At 54.5% G+C, this 20683-nt stretch overlaps 8 protein-coding genes across 8 annotated transcripts; 4 read left to right on the top strand and 4 right to left on the bottom strand.

Annotated features, from left to right (window-relative positions):
* Positions 1-1384: 1384 nt before the first annotated feature.
* On the top strand, positions 1385-2572 carry A1O7_01882 (uncharacterized protein; the record flags this gene model as incomplete). Its single annotated transcript, XM_007755918.1, has 2 exons — positions 1385-1597; positions 1649-2572. The coding sequence occupies 2 exons, from the start codon at positions 1385-1387 to the stop codon at positions 2570-2572; spliced, it is 1137 nt and encodes a 378-aa protein (XP_007754108.1).
* A 584-nt stretch (positions 2573-3156) lies between these two features.
* On the bottom strand, positions 3157-4701 carry A1O7_01881 (uncharacterized protein; the record flags this gene model as incomplete). The annotated part of the gene is made up of 2 exons (XM_007755917.1): positions 3157-4527; positions 4585-4701. The coding sequence occupies 2 exons, from the start codon at positions 4699-4701 to the stop codon at positions 3157-3159; spliced, it is 1488 nt and encodes a 495-aa protein (XP_007754107.1).
* A 588-nt stretch (positions 4702-5289) lies between these two features.
* On the bottom strand, positions 5290-6047 carry A1O7_01880 (uncharacterized protein; the record flags this gene model as incomplete). The annotated part of the gene is made up of 2 exons (XM_007755916.1): positions 5290-5589; positions 5613-6047. 2 exons carry the CDS (start codon positions 6045-6047, stop codon positions 5290-5292), a joined length of 735 nt encoding a protein of 244 aa, XP_007754106.1.
* A 1186-nt stretch (positions 6048-7233) lies between these two features.
* A1O7_01879 (uncharacterized protein) lies at positions 7234-8859 on the bottom strand (the record flags this gene model as incomplete). Its single annotated transcript, XM_007755915.1, has 3 exons — positions 7234-7710; positions 7763-7963; positions 8026-8859. 3 exons carry the CDS (start codon positions 8857-8859, stop codon positions 7234-7236), a joined length of 1512 nt encoding a protein of 503 aa, XP_007754105.1.
* Positions 8860-10317: 1458 nt separating this feature from the next.
* Positions 10318-11481, top strand: A1O7_01878 (uncharacterized protein; the record flags this gene model as incomplete). Its single annotated transcript, XM_007755914.1, has 1 exon — positions 10318-11481. One exon carries the CDS (start codon positions 10318-10320, stop codon positions 11479-11481), a length of 1164 nt encoding a protein of 387 aa, XP_007754104.1.
* A 1406-nt stretch (positions 11482-12887) lies between these two features.
* On the top strand, positions 12888-14023 carry A1O7_01877 (oxidoreductase; the record flags this gene model as incomplete). The annotated part of the gene is made up of 2 exons (XM_007755913.1): positions 12888-13064; positions 13139-14023. 2 exons carry the CDS (start codon positions 12888-12890, stop codon positions 14021-14023), a joined length of 1062 nt encoding a protein of 353 aa, XP_007754103.1.
* A 241-nt stretch (positions 14024-14264) lies between these two features.
* On the bottom strand, positions 14265-15739 carry A1O7_01876 (uncharacterized protein; the record flags this gene model as incomplete). Its single annotated transcript, XM_007755912.1, has 3 exons — positions 14265-14750; positions 14820-15063; positions 15114-15739. The coding sequence occupies 3 exons, from the start codon at positions 15737-15739 to the stop codon at positions 14265-14267; spliced, it is 1356 nt and encodes a 451-aa protein (XP_007754102.1).
* Positions 15740-16456: 717 nt separating this feature from the next.
* A1O7_01875 (uncharacterized protein) lies at positions 16457-19525 on the top strand (the record flags this gene model as incomplete). Its single annotated transcript, XM_007755911.1, has 1 exon — positions 16457-19525. One exon carries the CDS (start codon positions 16457-16459, stop codon positions 19523-19525), a length of 3069 nt encoding a protein of 1022 aa, XP_007754101.1.
* Positions 19526-20683: the final 1158 nt, after the last annotated feature.

The raw sequence follows: 20683 nt of genomic DNA, 5'->3' as shown, positions 1-20683 counted from the left end.
TCGCGGAATGTGCTCTCACGCACCTGCTGAAGGAATTCACTGCTAACTAGCTGTTGCCTCACCCGGACCTCGATCTCCTCTCAGTGGCCCGGCACTGATGATCTGGCTTCAAATCGCTCTCTTTTGATCGTCTTGAACATATCATACCAAGACCCCATGAGATTCTACTTTCTCTTCTGTGCTTTTTCCGTCTTCTCCTTCACCGCGACTCCTGCCCTATTTTCCGATCTTGTGCTGGGTCATGGATCTTCCCTCGGTGCAGATCGCCTTGAGCCATGTTGACCCTTCCGATTCCGACCTTTCTGATCCTCCTGACACGGATGTCGACATGGAGGAGGACTTGAACAACGCAGAGCCCAGTATTCCGGCCAAAAGCAAGGCTATCTCATGCTCAATCATCTCTGACGACGAATCGATGCACAGCCTTTCGAGTTCGGAAGATAACCAGTTGCCCCCAGTCAGCCCCCGATCCGCAATGCCTTTCATAGGCAAGTTCGAAGAAGTTCCTACAGAGGCAAGAGATATCAGTCTGCCACCACATCTGGCACGCTAACTTGAACAGATCCTCAATAAGATTGTGTCTCACCTACCTAATGACAAGGACCTCTTCAGCTTGAGTTGCTCATGCAAGACATTCGCTGCTGTTTTAGTGCCTAAAGAGTCCGCCATCTGGAAGGAAAGATTCCTCTCACGATACGACTATCCATACATCGCCAGTCCAAGTCATTACATTTTCGCCTATCAACTCCGTCGAGCCGTGCTTCGCCAGTTCGTGGACTTTAGTGACCCGAAAGATGCACGGCTCGGGGTACAGCTGGATGTCCTAAGAGACATGGTCGTCGGTATCTTAGCTTCAGCATCTCCCATATGTTCCTCTTCATAACGCTGACTTACTTGTCATCTAGAGGCGTACAAGCCACGGCAACCCCATCTTCCTCCGCCATTGACGTCTAAGAATCTTGCAGTATTATCTTCCCCACATAATTCGCCTTGGATTCGCACCTTCCTATCTTGTTTCTTCTTCCCATGTCGTGGTCAAAGATTTGGCCAGCCTAATCCGCTCTTCGACGCCATTCAGCTTGTTCTCTCCGACCTCCTGTTGTCCCCGACATCGCAAATGGCGCACGTCATCAAGTCATCGCGGGGAAACTATGATCTAGCTGTGGTATACGCCTGGGACAGACCCCTAGAAACTTTATACCGCGAGTCCGCTGCAGGAGAAGAGCCTCACAAGCCTACGCCCATAACCTATCAGGAGCGACGTAATCTAAGAAAGCATTCGCTGCCACACAGCTTTCTTTTCGATACGCACGCATTGCTCCACATACGCAACTTCTGGCACCGTCATCTTATCGGAGACCGTCAGGGCTTTGGATCAGCGAGCATGGTTGAGAATACATACGGGCGCATGGCGAGAGACCTGACGCGCGCTGGTATCAATATGAAGAAGTGGGACAAGCCGTTAAATGATAAAGACTCGCAGATCGCCGCCGAATGGTATGGGCATTACAGCACGCTAGCCCAGTGGCCAAAGAAGAGACAAGAGCTTGAAGAAGTGCAAAGTCTGGCAGAAGACTGGCAGAGGGTAGATCCGTTGGTAAAGCTCAGGGATCTATTACTGTAAAGCTGCATGGCTGACATTACGCAGAAACTCGATTTCACGGTCAGCGTCGACAATGAGGAGGACGGCTTTTGGCCACCCATTTTCGCCAATATCCCAGTCTTTCAGAACACAATCCCAGGGCTCAAGACGGAGTCCGCCTCGTGCAGATTCATTCGAGGCCTAGCCCCATTTATCGTGCTATCCTCGCCTGAAAACATGAGAACACCACCAGACTCGCAAACCGCCACACAGTTACCGGAATATCACCCCTACTTGGCGTTGCGGCTTCGAGGTGTTATTCATTCTATCCCGGCGCAGCCGCGATTGAACAGCATTCCAGGTTGGAGACGCATAATCATGGTGCTGTACAAGCCTACTTCTCGTCACCTAATCCAAGTCCTCGAGCATGCGGAGCAAGAATATGGCGATAGCTTCACAACGACGATTACAACGCAGGTGACTCAGAACGGTACGAACCACCCTCAACTCGCTCACGTCCTCAATGGCGTGGGTGCAGCAGGGCAACAACCTGACCCTGCCGAGATCGACGCACACCTCGCCACTCATCTGCGCAATAAACTTCTCAACAACCACCTCTGGCGCGACGGCTCAAGATTTGACAAGGATACAGTCGAGGAAATGGAAGAGAAGTACCGACTGAGCGAGTACCTCGACTGGAACGACATCGACTACGCCTACGCTTACGAGGGCTCGATTCTCCCAGGCGGGAAAATCATGGTGGGACGTTGGTGGCGGCTTGCTATGAATGGAGAGGGACATGGGTTGGAGTGGAGTGATGCGCTTGGTGAAGTAGAGGATGGTGATGCTATGGACCTGGATGAGGAAGTGGGTACGGCTGATGGAGTGCAGAACGGCAGTGGAGCCACGCATGGGCACGGTAGTGGCATCGGCCCCGGGAGAAGTCGATGCAAGAAGTTGGAGAGAGGGCCTTTCATCTTCTGGTGCTGAGCGTTTAGATGCGAAGGTTGGCGTGTGACGAAGTCATGGACACCGAATATTTTGAGCCGTGGGGCGGATGTGGAACTCTTTCGACAAGGGTTCTTCAGCTCGTTGAGGCATGGAAATTCCCTGGCGCCTGTCACCCCTGTCGGTCCTCATCATTTGACATGACAAAGCAGAGACAATGGGGGCATCATTGGGTTGGGACGGACTGACTTTGCGTTGAGCTGAAGCAGCAGAGTTGCGGCGCCCCATTCTATGCCATCGACAAGTCGAGGCTGATATTTCACTTCGGACCCCTGGTATCACTCCAATCCATTTCGCACCGGTATTGTTGACGGCAGTCGTTGGAAACGCTCTCACTGCTGCATCAGGGGTTCATGTTCACGCGCTCATGTTCTATCACACGCGGCCGATTGACCCACAAGGGCAAGGCCAAATGCAGATTGAGGTCAGCTCGCTTCGTCGTCGTCATGATTATACTCGCTCCTATAATAGCTATATCTTGCCGCTGAGCTGTGGCATATCCAAGGACACGTTCGGTGGTCGACACTCTCTTCCCCAACCTCACCTAGTAAGAAGGGCGGCGAACTTTAGAAACTCATTTCCTGTCTCGCAAACCGCCGCGCCAACCCGGCACTTTGATCGACGTATTCGAAGTCACTGGCGGAGATGCGCTTTTCTAGCATGGCCCCATCCTCGACGATGCTGCCACCGCCGGTAACGGGGGGAACGGCGCCGCTCATCTCGACTTCGGAAGAGCCGGTCCCGGCGACGCCCGCCTTTTGTAGCTGCGGACTCTGGTCGGGATAGTACTTCCCACCCGGGTGCAGGGCCTCCATCTGCGTGTGCGGGTACTGGTCGTCGTCGAACCCGTACGACATGTATTGAGACTGCTGTGCCCTGGGGTCTAACGCAGTCGCGACATACCCATCCTGGGTTTGCGAGCCAAATGCGCCGTCGCTCTCGGTCCACATGTCGTCACTATTCGTGGGAGCATAGACGGCGTCCATGTCGGGAAATTCAAAGTGCGACGTCGTATCCGTTTCTGGACCCATCCCCGTCGATGCTGCTGCTGGTTGAACAGGAGCCTGTCGAGGGTGCTCGACGCGCAGGGTCTCTGACGTGGGCCGCCCTGTCGATGTCTCCTGCAGGTCATCATTCTGGACCTCGACCTCGCGGTCGCGGATCTTGCGCATCAGCTGCAGGAACTGACTGTTTTGGAACTTCTCGCTCGTGTCATGTGACACGCTGTTCAACAGCTCACCTGCCGTGCGGGCCAGTTCGTCGGCGTCGCGTGCGTTCGGCTCGGCGGTACGTTCGTGCCTCTCGACGTAGTGGAGCGCGTCGCTCCCGATCTTTATCGTCTCTCCCTGGGCTGGTTGGTGGGCATCTGTAGGGTCTGTATGAAATTGGGCCTCGATCTGCTGGGCCCGGTCCTGGTCCATTTCCTGCGCGTGGGCGAGCGCATCGGCAAACGCGGCCTCAAAGTCCACGTCCGACATTTGTAGCTCTTGTGCCATGCCTGGATGCTGCATCTGCGGCTCCTGCTGCTGGAAGCCGCCGCCTGTATATGATTGGTACGGAGCTTGGGCATAGTTCATGAGCGAGGGCTGGAACGAGTTGCTGCTCATCTGCGGAAGGTCCCGCACCGCTTGCTTCCCCTGGGAGACAGGTGTGCTCGCGCTCGACCGCTGGCGCATGAATTCATTTTGCCACCCACCCAGTGGGGTGGACTTGATCAACGGAGCTTCGATGCGAAATTGTTGCGCCGGCACGGGCGACTGGTTGCCAAGGGAGAGTCGTTGGAAGTCTGCGGCCCATGCTCCCGGCGCAGATGGGACGTGGTATTGAGGCTGGAAGATCTCGGGCTGGTGAAATTGGAAGGGGTTCGGGGCTGACTTCTCAAAGGCGTGGAAGTCGGCGTCGAGGGCTCCAGCTCGGGGGTCGGCGGTACGGAAACCCTTTGCGCACAGGTCAGCGACGGAGATTGAGCAAAGTGAGGCAAATTGGGAGCTCACCTGAGCAGGCGACTGTCTGTTACCGACGAGACGATCTTGCTGGAGTGTCCGATCTACCTGCGTGTGTTTTTGCAGGTTCTGAAGCGGGTTCGATGGCCCGCAGAGTGCGTCGGCCATGGCGGGGGCGCTGTGGTGGGTGTCACCAAGAGGTAGAGGCAGCGCGAGGGAGCGCGAGCGGGTGATCTCATGACATATCTCAGAAACTTGGACTTGTTAGGGGGTACCTCGTAGGACAAGACATGGAAATAGATCGGAAATCTGATGAATCTGGCTTGCGGCCGAAGGCGATGACCGCCTTGCACTCACTGCTCGCAGTTGATGACATTCGCATGCCGAGGCTCTTTGAACGTCACTCGCCACGGGACAATGTTTATCCGGCCAACCGCTGTACACGATACGCGGATCTCGAAATTCACTTCTGGGGACGAACACATCTGGTTCAATCGGCCTGTGACAGATCCACATACAAACACCAAAGCTGCGGGAAAGCCATTGAACAGACTGTTCAGTGCTCTGGATAATCGTCCAGAATGCAGCATTCCCAGTCTCTAGAGGACGAGACACCACTGCCAGAAATATTGCCGCAGCGTAAACAGCCATCAGGCTTTGCTTCAACACCCGACTCGCTTTGAGCCTGATTCTGCTGCCCTCTGTAAGTACACTCTTCGACAACTCCCGCCGACAAGAACGGAAGCGTCGAAGGTTTCACTGCCGCTGGGCCTCAAGCAGCTCGGGCGTATGCCCCAGCATTTCTCGCCCTGTGTCCAACTCCGGTTCTGAACCCGACCCTGAGGCTCCTGCACCGTCTGCGACTTTCACCTCAGCTGCCTCTTCTGAACCCTCATCTTGCCCGCCCGATATGCCCTCGACCCCGTCTTCCACCTCGTGGCCGCCCTGCTCGTTTTCCAGCCCGTGAATGTCACTCCCTCGATTTGACGGGCCAGCCGGCTTAGAGATGCCGACCACGGTCGTGAATGGGGCGATGCACGTGAAGTCGAGGAAGTGCTGATTGCACATTGCGCCCATACCGCTTTCGAGCGGATGTTAGAGGGCACCATGCTCTCGGTGAAGAAGACCTTCTCGGCGCCGCGCAACGAGACGTCATACGCGGTTCTGCCGGAGTTCCAGCTCGATTGAAGGCTGAACGCATCTCGTTCGTCCGCTCTGTCTGGCATGGAAATCACAAACTCCTTCCCGAATCCCAGCGTCGACCTCATCGTATCTGCCGGCTTGCCAACTCCGGTTTCCTCTGGTGGTTGCTGCAAGAACACGGTCCCCACTTCGGCGTCCTCGCAGGGATTGGGCGCCTCGACGCCGTCTCTGAGAGGCGCTTCGGGCTTTTCCTCTTCGTATTTGAGGACAACCGGATCGAGGTACGCGAAGGCGGTCTTGAATCGAGAACAGAACAGGGATACGATGACCAAAGTGATGTCAAAGCCTGCTAGCTCGAATAGTGGAAACATGGTTCGACAGCTGACACGACTATGGCCATCTCATCGCCGTCGATAGAGAAAAGGAGAGTAAAGCGCAGGGTGGGAGAATAACCCAGGGCGCGCGTCCTTACATCTCACGGACCGGCACGCTGGGAAGTAGAGTCTGGTGGTTCGCTGGTCTGGAAAGATCCTTGTCACATAATCGACCGTAGTAGCCATTGCGCTGCTCAAGTCTCCACCCCCTTGCGTACTGGGTCCCGGGTCGTCACAAGCGTCACTTGCGGCGCAGTAGCGATCCAGCATTAACGTTTTTTGGCATCCAAGACGAATGCGAGAAACTCCCAATCGACGCTGGGTAGTGCTGGTGCTCATCCTGCTGCGAGGGAACAGACGGTGCGATATTTTTCCTCTTCGTCGCTCGAGGAATAGGTCAACTGAGGCAGTGTGCGGGTCAAGACACGTCGACTCGTGGGAGAGAATGAACCGGCAGTTTACGGTCGTCCCAAATGTCTGAGACCTTGTATTACATACTGGTTCAAGCTCAACGCCTGACGCAAATCCTTCTATGCCAGGGTATCGACTGGTGTACAACTACAGCGCCATAGGTCGACTCTTTAGTTATTCGTCTTGGAGTTACCACCCGAGCAGTGAACGTCGGTCGAAAGCATCAGCAATAGGTGGTGCTTGAGGTGCCGTGGTGGTCCACACTGGATGAGATCGAGAAGACGCTTGCCTTGGAAGTGGAAATGTAGGCGAAAAGAAGTAAAGATGACCAGGGCCAGTGCGTACTCATACCCAGTCACCCGTCCGTACGAGGACGGGGACTGCGTATCCTAATATCATGGTGTACCCCGTACATACGGAGCAGTTCTTGGATTGCCAGATCTTGACTTCGTTCGGCCTCGCCTCGACCTCCCATCTCAGCACACGGCCCTCATCTCTTCGCCATGGCTTGCCACCATGTCCTGCCAACCCGGCACTGCTCGGCACTGCTCACGCGTACTATCCAAGACTCTAGTCATTGCTCGTGCATCGTGAACTTCCATGTCCCGTCTATTTGCTCGTAAGCCGTGTCCTGACAAGACGCCCTGTAACACTTGGCTTGAAAAGTCCCGCCCCAGACAGAGATATCTCTGCCTGCTGTCGAGTGATAGGTTAATGCGCACTCATGCTTCATGCCGCTGTCTCATAGCGTATCACCGTCACCGGCCACCGTTCAGGGGTCAGGGTCAGCCGCGCCGCCGTCTTCGAACGAGACTCCTTCCTCAGTCGCTTTTTCAGCATTGAAGTATCCCGAATGTGTCCAATCGAAGGGCAGCTGCTCCTTCGCCTCGTCCCAACGTACCCACGTGGGGTGCTGCCAATCCGGCTCACACTTGATGAGGTCCGGCGGCGTGTCCTGCCAATGGATCTTGCTGTATTTGCCCAATCCCATCTCGTCTTCCGCCCGATGGATGATCTCGGTGGCATACCCAAACTTTTTCTTTGTGCCGCGTGATTCGTCGTCGTTGTAGCCGATGTTCACGCTGGGGACTACCGCGATTCGGCCATGACCGTGTTTCCAGAAGTCTTTGCATAGGAGTGTGGGTTCACCCATGTAGCATTCGTCTTTGTACGAGGCACGGAAGGTGACGTTGTGTTCGAGGAGTGGTTTGGCAGTAAAGACGGCACCGCCGTTCCAGCATGAGTAGACCTGGTGATGTGTTAGCCGACGTCGATGCCCGAGCGTGGACGGCCTGTCCTACCTGGAAAGGAAGCTTCGTCTCGAAGCGAGTCTTCGTGTCTGGGTCGTTCCAGAACAAGTTGTGCTTAAATTCAAAGCTGCCACTTTGGGGGATCTCGATGAACATGTCGCCGCTCATGCCTCGGCAGATCCAAGAGTCGTAGAATGTCTCTCCCTGATCGACCCAATCCATGGCGCAGGTCATGTCGGCTTTTTGATATACCTGAATTCAACCGTTAGCACTGCGAAGAACATACCTACTCTTCACAACCCTGCTCCGCTCACCTTCTGGTACACAAGTTCGAGGATGTCGTCTGTGCAAATGGAGACATCGTTCAGGAAAATGACGGTCGTATCTGGGTCGTACAGCTCGGGTTGCCGCACCAAGGGATCCATCACCAGGTTTCGCAGAATGGCCAATTCGGTGATGCGGTCGTTGCCCGACTTCAGCGGATCGACGTCACTCGTGCTGAAATAGTATGTGACGTTCATGGCTTCAATCTCTTCCCGCAACTTGGCCAGAATCTCAGTGGTACCATCATTCGAGCGACCGCCCACGATGGACAGGACGCAGTCCTCTGGGCGGAGGAAACGTATCGCTTCTACCACTGAGGCCATCAGGCGCGGCAGGACGTGCGAGCACTGGTATAGGTTGAGAGCAAAAAACCAGCGCCTCGGGGGGGTGTCCCATCTCGTTGCAAAGTTTCTCCGCCGTCGAAGGATCTCGTATCGCTCTTTTATGGGTCGTGGGCATCGTAATCGGGGAAATGTCCTGTCTTTGGGGTCCATTATGGCATTGATGAACTCGCCAACAATTTTATTCCTCTGCGGATCCAGGTCTGGTATCCCCGGAGGCTCCCATTCTCCCTCGTAAAAATGGCTGACGGCTCCTTTGGGCAAGGCATCTTCTGCAATATCGCCGAGCTCGAAATCGGAGAGGTGGATGTCACCCTCAATGCCTGTGGCTCGGTAAACGAAGTCGTCTACTTCATCGGTGTTTGCTTGGAATAGCGAGGCAAATGGTCCGTTGAGGCAAGAAATAACAACGACGCAGACGAGTAGGATGGCCAGGTATAACTTGTCTGAGCCCCGTGCAAACAGCGTCGAGGCGACGGACATTTTGGCTCTCTGTATTCACCCGGTTCTGACGAGGAAGTCGAGGACGAAGTACAACCCGAGGTGTATAAGTCTAGTCACACAGGAGAACTCGATGGTGTGGACGATCGGACCCCTGAACCGCAGGCGTACTCCCGTAGTCCCGGCGTCCGAATATGAAATTGTATGTTCAATGGTGTGCTTATCGTGGCTTCAGCCTTCGATAGAGATTTAGGACTCATGACGGAATCGACAAGCCCGACATGTGCTTCCAGGCCTGGCCAGGGGCCATACGAGCATGCGAATTGATCCATGGAGCCCCTCGAGCCCCTTTTTGTGAGCAGACCGCCACCAGAGGAGATGCTGAGAGCGCAGTGGCGCGGTGGGACTCTGCTTGAGGAGCAGCTGAAGGTGAACGGGCGCCAGTCACACACTTGGCGTGTTAGTCGCAGCCCTGGTGGCAGCGCGGCTTCCGATTGATTGAGCAGGGCGGGTACCTGCGTCAAATCTTATCCAGCCGCAGCCAAACGGGTAAAGTCTCGCCTCCGGGTCTGACTAGTAGCTGTTTCGGGGATTCGCGTAGACTTTTGATTTGGCCAGCCCAGCTTATCCGATGATCGAGGTCGACGAGATCGCTATTCTCAAATCTCCCGTGTGTGGCCATGAATGTGATTTCGAGGACAGAAAGCATGGGCTGGGCGTTCCTTATCGGCATCATGCCATGGCCCTTACAGGAGACAGAACTCTTGGGTCTATGAGGGCTCGTACTGTATCGATGCTTGGTACTATAGCAACCATACTGTAAGGTAACCACTGTTCGTGGATTTTCTTGTCTTGATCACGATCAATTGAGAATGCGTATCCTAGGAATCTGATAATACTCGTACTCCGTGCTATTTCGCCGAATGCTCACCTCGGTTCGGTTGCCGAGCGGAGTCGCGATAAGATCGAGCCAGGGGTAAACCGTGACGAGCCAAGGCAAATCCACCCATGCACCCTTGCGGCCCTGCTCAGCAGCATCGCATGATACCCAGGCACTTACTCCGTAGTGGCCAGGCTCTACACAGTATGGTCGGCTCCCAGAAGGAGGCCAGCCAAAGGACGGGAATCGGGCATTCCTTAATACTGTACCCCTCCATGACGCGTCCTGGCACCCGAGACACCACACGCGTTGTCAAGTCATATCTCGTATTTCAATTTTCACTCAAGCAGATGGGTGGCTGAGCTTAAGTCCGATTGGGAAAAGTCAGGGGTATTCCGGCAGATGAGATGGTGATATGGCCGGCCCTGCCCCTATGAGGTACCGGGGTAGAGGTCTCTTGTGCGCTATGTATGTAACTTGGCACTTTGCAACAGAATCAGAATCCTGATATTGCGCACGCCGGTGCCGCAAAGCACGCCCTTCCACTGGCTTCACAACACACGGAATTGCGACCCGCATTCTGACTCTGACAGCGAGTCCAAGACAAGACTGAGTGCAGTATGTCCGTACCCGGGCGATGGTCCAGAGGCCAGCTCATAGCTGCCTCGGTCTGCGCATTCCTCATCCTTTCCCTGATCGGCAGCGCCTATCGTTCTCGAGAACCGATCCGAAATTTTATATCCGACAAGTCAGTCACTGCGAGCACGAGTGCGAATATCGCCCCGTCCGGACGCGTGCTCGTCAAGGTTGGCGGCGTGCCACAGGAAGGATTTGGGTCTTCTCTGCACTTTATCAAGGATGGAATTCGCATGGCGCAGGTTCTGGGCGTCGACTTCTACCCCGTGCGGACGTTTGATTTCGACGTGTTTCAGTACAATGCCATGGATGAGCTGAATCTGGGTATTGACTCGTCCAAGAGAAACTGGAACAACATGTGCAATTTACACACGTCCATAACCAAGGTTGGAGGGCATGAGCCGTTTCCTGAGCGTGTGGTGAGACTGCGCAAGGGAGTAGAGCGGTTTATTGACGAATCAAAATACATGGCGCGAGGCGAGGAGTATGACGAGGCATTCATCCAAGAAGTGCGGCAAAATGTCGAGGGATGTGACGTGATCATCTACGCCGATCAAGACGTGCACCAGGACTGGGAATGGGACGACTGGACCCGGGCGTGGGTAGCCACCGCCATACGGCGCAATGCTGCCATCAAGCTCGCCGAGGGCAAAGCAAAACCCATTCCTCCTCGAGATGTGCACGTCCACTATCGCTGGGGCGATGTTGTCGACCTGATCCAGAAGCACCACGATGGCGGCAAGTGGAACTTCGACAACGCGAAGCTGGAACGATCGATAGCATCAGTGGAGGCGTGTCTCCGGCGCAAATTAACGTCCAATGTCTTCATCAAGCACTCGGCTGCACAAGAGTCTGACGATGAGTTGCGCCAGATCATTGCACCCATCAGACAGGATGCAAATATCATCGAGGGAGAAGACGACATTGTGGATCTCTATCATCTTTCCCAGGCCAAGATACTTGCTGTATCGGGAGGCACATATTCGAGTGCAGCGGCTGCCACTGGAAACTTTTCCTTAGTGATTCATAATGGCTGGCATGTCGCAGATTATGAGCATCTGTACATAGACGGGGTACCGCTGCTTGAACAGGGCGAGAAACTGAGCGCAGAGCAGTGTGCCCATGTACGGAGGACATTTCCGTCTTGAGCAGGTTATTGTTGGGAGGCATGTTTTCTGCAGCTTCGCGAATGGTAGTCTTGGAATCTGGTGCAAGGCGGCGAGGTCGGGGCTTCCGTTACGATAGCAGCCTTCGAAGGCTGGCTGTGCCCCTGCTTACCACAAGTGAAGGAGTCCGGTAAGCAGCTGCATGGAAGTCAACAATCGTGGCTACACCTTTTTCGCAACCAGATCATCGTGGTTCCATCACGGTCACATTCTCATCACTCGCCCAACATGAAGGCCCCGCCGTGCGGCTCAGGTGCATGGGCGACGAACCCGACCCTCGAGCCACCAGTCAGCTTGTGACACCCTCTTGCGCATTGTCAGCCGTTCTTGCGTTACTATCTCCTCCGAAGCAAGCTTCCCCGGCTTAGTGGCTGCGGGGACTTTGGTACACGAGTGCACAGGCCTCAAGAGCATGTCGAAGGGCAAGGGATATCCAAGCCTCAATTGCGGGCTGAACGATAGAGGGCAAGCAAGGGGTCGTGAGTCGGCCGTCTCTTCTACCTAATAAGTAGTCTCACAGTTCGCGGCGTGCCTTTAATGCCCTAATCTGACCTCCTGCGAGCATTAGTAAGATGCTCTTGATCCTTGCGTGTTTGATTTTGGGCGCGTCGGCGGAGTCTGGATGCGACTACAACGGCGGCGTTGTCCTGCGGTACCCCAGTACGTCCTGTCCAGAGGGCAGGTGGCCGTCCCGACTGCTTGGAGGGCGTTTCAAGGCCCGGGCCAGACATTTACGGTCGTCTAGATACCTCAATAACCGCGACATGTAGCAGCTCGATCCCATCGCAACCAGCGTCGAGTCAGAATGCCGCCCCTTGTGAGATGAGTGGCTCGGACAAGATATCGCTGGGGACATGGCTGGGAGTAGGCTTGCCCGGGACTCTGGCGGGCATGTGGGCGGCATGGGTGATGTACATTCGAAGACGCTGTTGACGAGATCCAGAAAATGTACGGAGTACTGCGGGGCAATAGTAGAACAAATGGGCGATGCTGGACCAGGCTGAGCAGTCAGGCAGAGGCATTTGTCGCTCGCCCTTCGGACAGTCTTCTCCTCTCCAGCGACAGCAACGTTCCAGCGTTAATGATGCTATCGTCGTCCGTCGCGGGATTGAAACGCCTCGGTTCAAGTCGCTCAATGCCTGTGATGGCAGTCTGACACGCTTGCTTGGAAGGTCCATCTCTTAGCTCGACAAGAGCGAAGCCTCGGTTGATGGATTTCCATTGCCGACCCCCACACTCTTTGTTTACTGTGTGACTGAGCCATCTTGAGCGTCGAACAATAAGAGACCTGGTCCTATCTTTTGTTCGCGCTCCGGCCATTACCTTGCCGGTCACACAAGTATCTTTCGCTTCTGTGCTGAATTGTTGTGCCCCCGTCCATTCCGAAGATGTCGTCGCCGCCGCCCCTCAACACCCCGCTGACCAAGCTGCTGGGGATCAAATACCCCATCATGCTGGCCGGCATGGCGCGCACGTCCGGCGGCCCACTGGCGGCAGCGGTGTCGAATGCAGGGGGGATTGGCACGATCGGCGGACTAGGATACACACCGAAGCAACTACAAGAGGTACAGTGCATAGGGCGTCTCGTATCTCTGGCAATCGGACATCCACGCTGACATGGCTGCGGCGCGGCACTTAGATCATCGACGAATTGAAGTCTCACCTGACAGACCCGTCGCTTCCCTTCGGCGTGGACCTCGCTCTCCCCCAGGTCGGCGGCTCCGCCCGCAAGACCAACCACGACTACACACACGGGCAACTCGACGAGCTGATCGAGGTGACCATCCGGAATGGGGCCAAGATCTTCGTCTCCGCCGTCGGTGTCCCCCCTGGGCGGACGATCAAGAGACTGCACGAGGCGGGCGTGTTGGTGATGAACATGGTGGGCGCGCCCAAACACGCCGAGAAGGCCTTGAAGGCCGGCGTGGATATCGTGTGCGCGCAGGGCACCGAGGGCGGCGGCCATACTGGAGACATCGCGAACAGTATCCTCATCCCCGCGGTGTGTGACGTCGCGAAGAAGTACAAGTCTCCCTTGACGGGGGAGCCCGCGCTGGTGGTCGCCGCGGGCGGCATCTATGACGGCCGCAGCCTGGCGAGTTCATTGATGCAAGGCGCCGCGGGCGTATGGGTGGGCACGAGATTCGTCGCGGCTGAGGAGTCCGGCGCGAGTAGGCTGCACAAGGAAGCCGTGGTGACTGCCGATTTCACCGACACGCTCCGCACGCTCGTCGTGTCGGGCCGGCCGCTGAGAGTCCGGGTCAACGAGTATATTGCCAAGTGGGAGGCTCAGCCGGAGAAGATCAAGGAGCTGACCGACAAGGGCGTCGTGCCTATGGCGCACGATTTGGAACACCAGGAGTCAGAGGTGGATATGCCGTTCCTGATGGGTCAGGTCAGCGGGATTATCAAGGATATCAAGCCTGCACGGGATATTGTGCATGAGATGGTCACCCAGGCGGTGGATATGCTACGCCTAGGAGCGACGTATATCGACGCAGCCGCGCCGCGGAGTAAACTATGATTGCGATGGTGACCATCCCCTGTTGGAGGCACATAGCACATCGGTATACTGTAATCTCTCCTCACGGCTTACGTTTTGGCGATTCTGTATAGAACAAGACGGATATCCAAGGTTTGTCTGGTCACTTTGTACAGCATCGCTCGCAGACGCTGCCATAGAGCCCCTGAACGGACGTGCAGAAAGACAGGCATACAATTTCCCGAGGATACAGGCAACTGCTTGATTTGCTGCTTTGCCGCCTCTAATGCTTGATACCATTGACAATAGCATTGGCCGCCGCTTTCTGCCCGTTGGCCTTTGTGGCGACCATGTCCGGCGGAGGCACCGGTCCGAAGACGGGCTTTGCGATTTCCGCCGCCAGCTCTTCTTCAGCCTCGTAGCTGGCCTCGTCGTCATCGTCATCATCCTCGTATTCTTCGTCATATTCGCTTTCGGTGCCCTCCTCGTCCACCAGGTCATGCTGCACCGGACCCCCTCGGCCTTGTTCTTGCATGGTCTTGATGATGTTGCGCATCTGCTGCTCCTGCTTCCTCAGCCGCTCCAGGTCCTCTTTGTCCCTCGTGCGCTCTTCGGCCATTTCCAGGATGTTCCTACTCGTCTGGTCGTGCTTGCGCGTGAGGGTGAGGTTGTCCTTCTCCAGCCGCTTCGTCTTCTTGGACATCTCCTCCATTTCCTTGCGGAATGTGAGGAAGAGCTCGTTGCTGTTATTGAGGGTGTCTTCCACCTGCTGCATGGTGAGTTCAAGAATTTCAGCTTGTGATATCGACAAATGAGGGTTGCGGAAAAATGGACTCACCTGCTTGAATTTCTCCACGTATATATTCAATTGACTCCTCAGTTCGGCCTCCGTGTGCGAGAAGGTCGACACCTGATTCGTGAGTGTTCGACAACGTGCCGCTTCCGTGTCTGCCCTCCGTCGCTCGATTTCATGCTTCGCTTGTAGATGTGCGATTTCTGCATCCTTGTGACGAAGTATGGCCTTGAAGTGCATTTCTCGGATCTCAGCCTGATCCGCTAATACTTTGCACCGAGTCTTGAACCTGCGAGGGAGTTAGTCCGGTCGGATGAGGAGGAACTGCGCTGCACCTACAACTCGTCTAGCTCCAGGTGCAGATTTTCCGAATGTGTTGTGTTCTTCTGGTCCATGGCCTCTTGCACGTCATAAAGCATTTGGTCCAGCCTTTCGTTGATGGTCTCGCGAGCCTGCTTCTCCGTCTCTTCCAGCTTCTTGTTGTCGTCCTTGAGCTTCTTGTTCTCCTTGGTCAGCTCCCGGCACAGCTTTTCCAGCTTGTCCTTCATGGTCGCGGTCTTGTTGTTCTCCGACTTGGACTTCTCGGCCTCTTTCTGGTACTGATCCCGACTCTTTTTGGCTTTGACGTGTTCGCGCTCCGTCTTTTTCATTTCCGCCAGGAGCTCCTCATACTTCTGTTTGATCATGTCGATCCCCTTCAGAGGCTCGACGCCACCAATCAACTCGTTGATGTCCCGAATGGCCTTTTTCACTTCCCGATCGATCTCGGCTTGCTGCGTCTTCTCGCCAGCCTTCTCCTGTTCCAATTGCGACAATCGCTGCTGGACTAGCTTTGCGTTTTCCTCCGCGCTGAGTTGCTTATCCTTTTTAGCCTTGCCTTTCTTCGCAGCCGGCGCAGGCGGGGGTAAATCGTGGGTGTCGCCATTGGTGGTTTGGGAACTAGGGCTAAGTGCAGTGGTGGCCATGTGGATGGAGTCCAGACTCGTAGGCCTTCGGATCTCGCACAAGTTTCAAATCCAGGCGGTAGTCTGCGAAACTATATCCCGAGGTCGTGGATAGAGGCGTGACCATCTGCGCAAGGACCTTCGCCGCGGTGTTAGATGGCAAAAGGCCGCAGTCGCACGTGAGTATCAGAGACAAGGAGCTGCTGACTCTACAATTTTCTCATTCCCTTGTGCGCTGTGTATTACCGACGGGACGTGGAGGGACTGGCGAGTCGAGAACGCCTGAAAGAGTCGATCGAGGTAGTTAGGTCTGGGGCGGACGATGTGCCGCGCAGATCTGGGATTTCCCTCTTTTCACGACGGCCAAGCAAATGCGCAGAGCAGCAAAAGGGACGATGAACACTGGAAGTCAACCACAGTCCTGGCCGGTGCGTTTGTTGAACGAGGATTTGATCATGAATATCTGACCATACAGTGAACCACAGACGAGACGTCTATTGCCGCTTGACGAACGCGATCGTGCAAGACAGGACTGAGCTCGGCACGTGACCCATGGATTTCTCGCCTGCGACTCATCATGACTGAGAACATTGCCCATCTTCATTGCGTATCGTCAAAGTAGACTACTGACAAACAGATTGACCTCTCCTCAGCATCTCTCCTCGGATCTCAGAATCACCTCGCACACTCGAGACGCTGTGTGTATCAGTCTAAGTCTGCGACCACAGCCAACCTGAGATGCTCAGGCATGGCGTCCGACGCTGCGCCGGACCACATCTACCTAGAAGGGGATATGCATCGGTGACGGATCTGGAGGCGTACCCTAAGTCTGGAGAAAGCATCCACGGCTTCACACTGAAACAGATCAAACATGTTCCGGAGCTACACTTGACAGCGTTGCGGTTGGAGCATGACAAGACTGGGGCAGAGTATCTGCATGTGGCGCGAGACGACAAGAACAATGTCTTTGCCATCAATTTCAAGACGAATCCTACCGATCGCACAGGCTTGCCACACATTCTTGAGCATGTCACGCTATGTGGGAGCCAGAAATACCCTGTCCGGGATCCGTTCTTCAAGATGATGCCCCGATCTCTGGCAAACTTTATGAACGCATTTACGTCCTCCGACTATACTTCATACCCCTTCGCGACGACGAACCTCCAGGATTTCCGCAACCTTTCCTCAGTCTACCTCGATGCGACCCTGCACCCGCTCCTGAAGCGCTCGGATTTCTTGCAGGAAGGATGGCGGCTTGGTCCTGAGGATCCTCGAGAGCCGGCGACAGAAGATAATGTGAAGTTCAAAGGGGTTGTTTACAACGAAATGAAGGGTCAGATGTCGGATGCGAGCTACCTCTTCTATATCAGATTCAGAGAACATCTCTTTCCCTCGCTTCATAATTCAGGTGGGGATCCCGAAGTCATGACCCAACTCACCCATGAACAACTGGTCGATTTCTCCCGGACGCACTATCATCCCAGCAATGCCAAGATATTCTCCTACGGCAGCCTCAGTCTGCCCGAGCACCTTCAGCATGTCGATGAAGCCATATCCCAATTCGAGAAGGCAGCCCCGGACTCTGATATCAAGACGCCCATCAGCTTTTCCGATGGGCCACTGTCTTTCGAGGTTTCGGGCCCTGTCGATACAATGCAGCCTCCTGATCGGCAACTCAAGTCTTCAATCACCTGGATGGGCTGTTCTTCAGCAGACATTGTAGAGACGTTCTCTGTCAGCATAATGTTGTCCTTGCTCATGAATGGCTACGGCTCGCCTCTATACCAAGGGTTGATTGAGTCAGGGTTGGGGACAACTTTCAGTCCAAATTCTGGCTATGATAGCTCTGCAGCAGTGGGAGTCTTCTCAGTCGGCCTGGATGGCATGCAGGCTGAAGATGTTGCTGGCCTGAAAGAGACTATCCAGACGATATTGCGAGAGAAGGCTCACGAAGCTTTTCAACAACACAAAATCGACGGCTACATGCATCAACTAGAACTTACCCTGAAGCACAAGACTGCCAATTTCGGCATGGGTCTCCTGGAAAAGAGTCTCGCAGGGTGGTTCAATGGCGTCAATCCCATGGACAGTCTGGCATGGAATCAGATCATCGACACCTTCAAGCAACGAATGACCGAGGAGAAGTATCTTGAACGACTGGTCGAGAAGTACCTATTGAACGACAACTGCATGCAGTTTACCATGAAACCAGACGACACGTATGGCGCCGCTCTCGAAAGCCGGGAAGAAGAGCGAAGAAAGAACATTCTTGCGGACATCAAGAGGTCCGCCAGCTCGCCGGAAGCGTCTCTTTCCGAACTTGGCCAGCAAGAACTTGAGCTTCTTGAAGAGCAAGAATCAGCTCAACATAAGAACTTGGATACCCTTCCAACCCTCCGAGTCAGTGACATCGTCCGGGAGAAAGAGAGGAAGCCGAGGTACCACTCTAAAATCGGCGATGTGGACGTCTTGTGGCGAGAGACAGAGACGAACGGCATTACATACTTCCAAGCCAAACATTTGCTTACGGACTTGCCGGAGGAGCTGAGACTTTTGATGCCTTTGTTCACTGACTCGCTCATGCGACTGGGCACTAAAACAAAGTCAGTGGGAGACCTCGAGGCTGAGATACTGCTGAGGACAGGTGGTATATCTGTCTCATCATTTGTTGCGCCGGAGCCTTGGAGCTTGGATAATTATCACGAAGGCGTCCTTCTTGATGGCTATGCCCTAGACAGGAATGTCCCTGCTATGTTCGACCTTATGTGGACCCTCCTCACAGAGATTGATTTCTCCAGCCCCAAGGCTGTCGCTGCAATCCGTGAGCTGCTGGAAGCCAGAGCCTCGGGCGCTCTTGATACTGTTGCAGAGAGTGGGCATCACTTTGCTATCACAAGTGCTTCGGCCGCCTTGACACAAAGAGGAAGACTACAAGATCAGCTCTCCGGTCTATCTCAGATTGAGTCCACAGCGAAGATACTGGATGCAGCTCGGCGTGACCCTCAGAGCCTTGAGCAGGTCATCCAGAAGCTCAAGACTATCCAGTCAATAGCAGTCGCCAATTCTTCGAAACTGTCGATGCGCATCGTCTGCGAGCCCAGTTCGGTCAAGACGAACCAGGGCCTCATTGAGGGCTTTCTAGCGCAATTGCCGCAGAACAATTCCTCGGCCGCAAACTCTACATCTTCCAATGCGGTCGCAGGTTCTTCACTTTCGAGGCGAGCATTCTTCAGCCTGCCTTTCCAGGTCTCTTACACCGGAACCTGTTTGCAAACCGCACCATACAGCTCACCGGACAAAGCACCGCTCACCGTGCTTGGTCAGCTCCTGGTTCACAATTTCATGCATCCCGAAATCAGAGAGAAGGGTGGTGCTTATGGTGCGTCAGCTAGCGCTAGTCCCATTAGTGGCCTGTTCACCATGTCTTCATACCGAGATCCCAACCCTCGGAACTCCCTGAGTGTCTTCAATCGAGCCGGGCTATATGCTCGGGACAAGGACTGGAGCGCTCGAGAACTAGAAGAAAGCAAGCTCAGCATCTTCCAGGGCATTGATGCTCCTCGGAGCGTCAGCAGTGAAGCGAGCAAAGAGTTCATGTATGGCATCACCGAAGAGATGGACCAGCAAATGAGGGAGCGCTTACTCGGAGTGACGAAAGACGATGTCCAGAGAGTTGCCCAGCAGTACCTCGTCGACCTTCCATCTGATCAGAAATCTGTGTGCGTGCTTGGAGAAAAGAAGGACTGGGTCGAGCAGGACCAGGAGCAGTGGCAAGTGAAGAGTCTCAACATGTCAGCAGAGAGCTAGACACCATCATCGGTAAGTGCCATTGACGTTGTATATTTATTCCACTCTTCAAAGGATACCCAAATATATTTGTTTAGAACTCCCTGCCTGGATTCATCCCGTGGGCACTTTTCCAAACCGCGCGACTCAGAACAGAGCAAAGACGTCTACGGCCGCAATCACTGTCCATGGCCGCAGATCACAAGTCAGGGATGCCATGGAGCAATCCGACGCGCGAGAGCAACGGATCAGGTTGTAGTCATCTGCTGCAAGCTCGGCTTCGGTTGATGCTCGCCTCAAGATGGCTACGATCTGTCCACGACATACCTATTTCAGACCTGTCTATCTTTGAGATCGAGGAATGGCAGACTAGAGGTGTGCGTACATGGTTCAGATGTCTTACTTTCAGTTCTTGATTCTGTCGCTATACTATCGACTTGTACATCGGGCTGCATGTGTTGGGGTCCCGAGGACGGTATATCTGCGAGTACCGTACCAGTGATTGACTATCCATTTATTCAATATCCCGACCCGTGCCTGGATGTTTTGCCTGCGCAGTCTTCCATGCCCACCACGCAAGTCGGAACCAATTCGGTCACACTCACGTCGTCGACTTCATAGCATTTTCGATCGGTTTCAACATGACTGAGCGATTTGCGTGTGAGTTCTCATGCGAACTCTTGCTGTGTTATCACTTCTGGCGGCCCTGAAACTTCACTTCAGCACCTCCTTATCACACTGATCACGTAACCGTATCCATATACCTTCATCATCTATCCTCGTCTCGCGACTCCCTTTCCACATTCGACTTCTCCTTTTAGCCAGTTCTTTCATCTATTATACCAGCAAGCCATCACGCGACTCGCACCTTCGCTGACCAATCTCTCAAGCCGAGGACTGATCTGATCTTTCCGGGCAGGTCTGTAACTTCGACCCCCTCTATTCAGCTCATCAATCATCGATCTTTGAACACATCTGGACTCTCACGCCAACGGCGGTGCAGTCCTAGTTCCTCACCTCAAAATTGTCAATCACAATGACACCGTCAGCGACCACAAGTGAGATTGAAACGTCAGTCTCCTGAATGCAATGCTCCTTGCCCTTTTATTTGCTCTCTTTTCAAAAAGATTCACTGACCTGACACCTTGCAGCTTCAAAATAACGCTTAAGAAGCAGCAA

This window comes from Cladophialophora yegresii (assembly GCF_000585515.1).
Source record: "Cladophialophora yegresii CBS 114405 chromosome Unknown aczIN-supercont1.1, whole genome shotgun sequence".
Lineage (NCBI taxonomy): Eukaryota > Fungi > Ascomycota > Eurotiomycetes > Chaetothyriales > Herpotrichiellaceae > Cladophialophora > Cladophialophora yegresii.
Note: the sequence above shows the minus strand (reverse complement) of the source record. Positions and strands in the feature narration are given on the sequence as shown.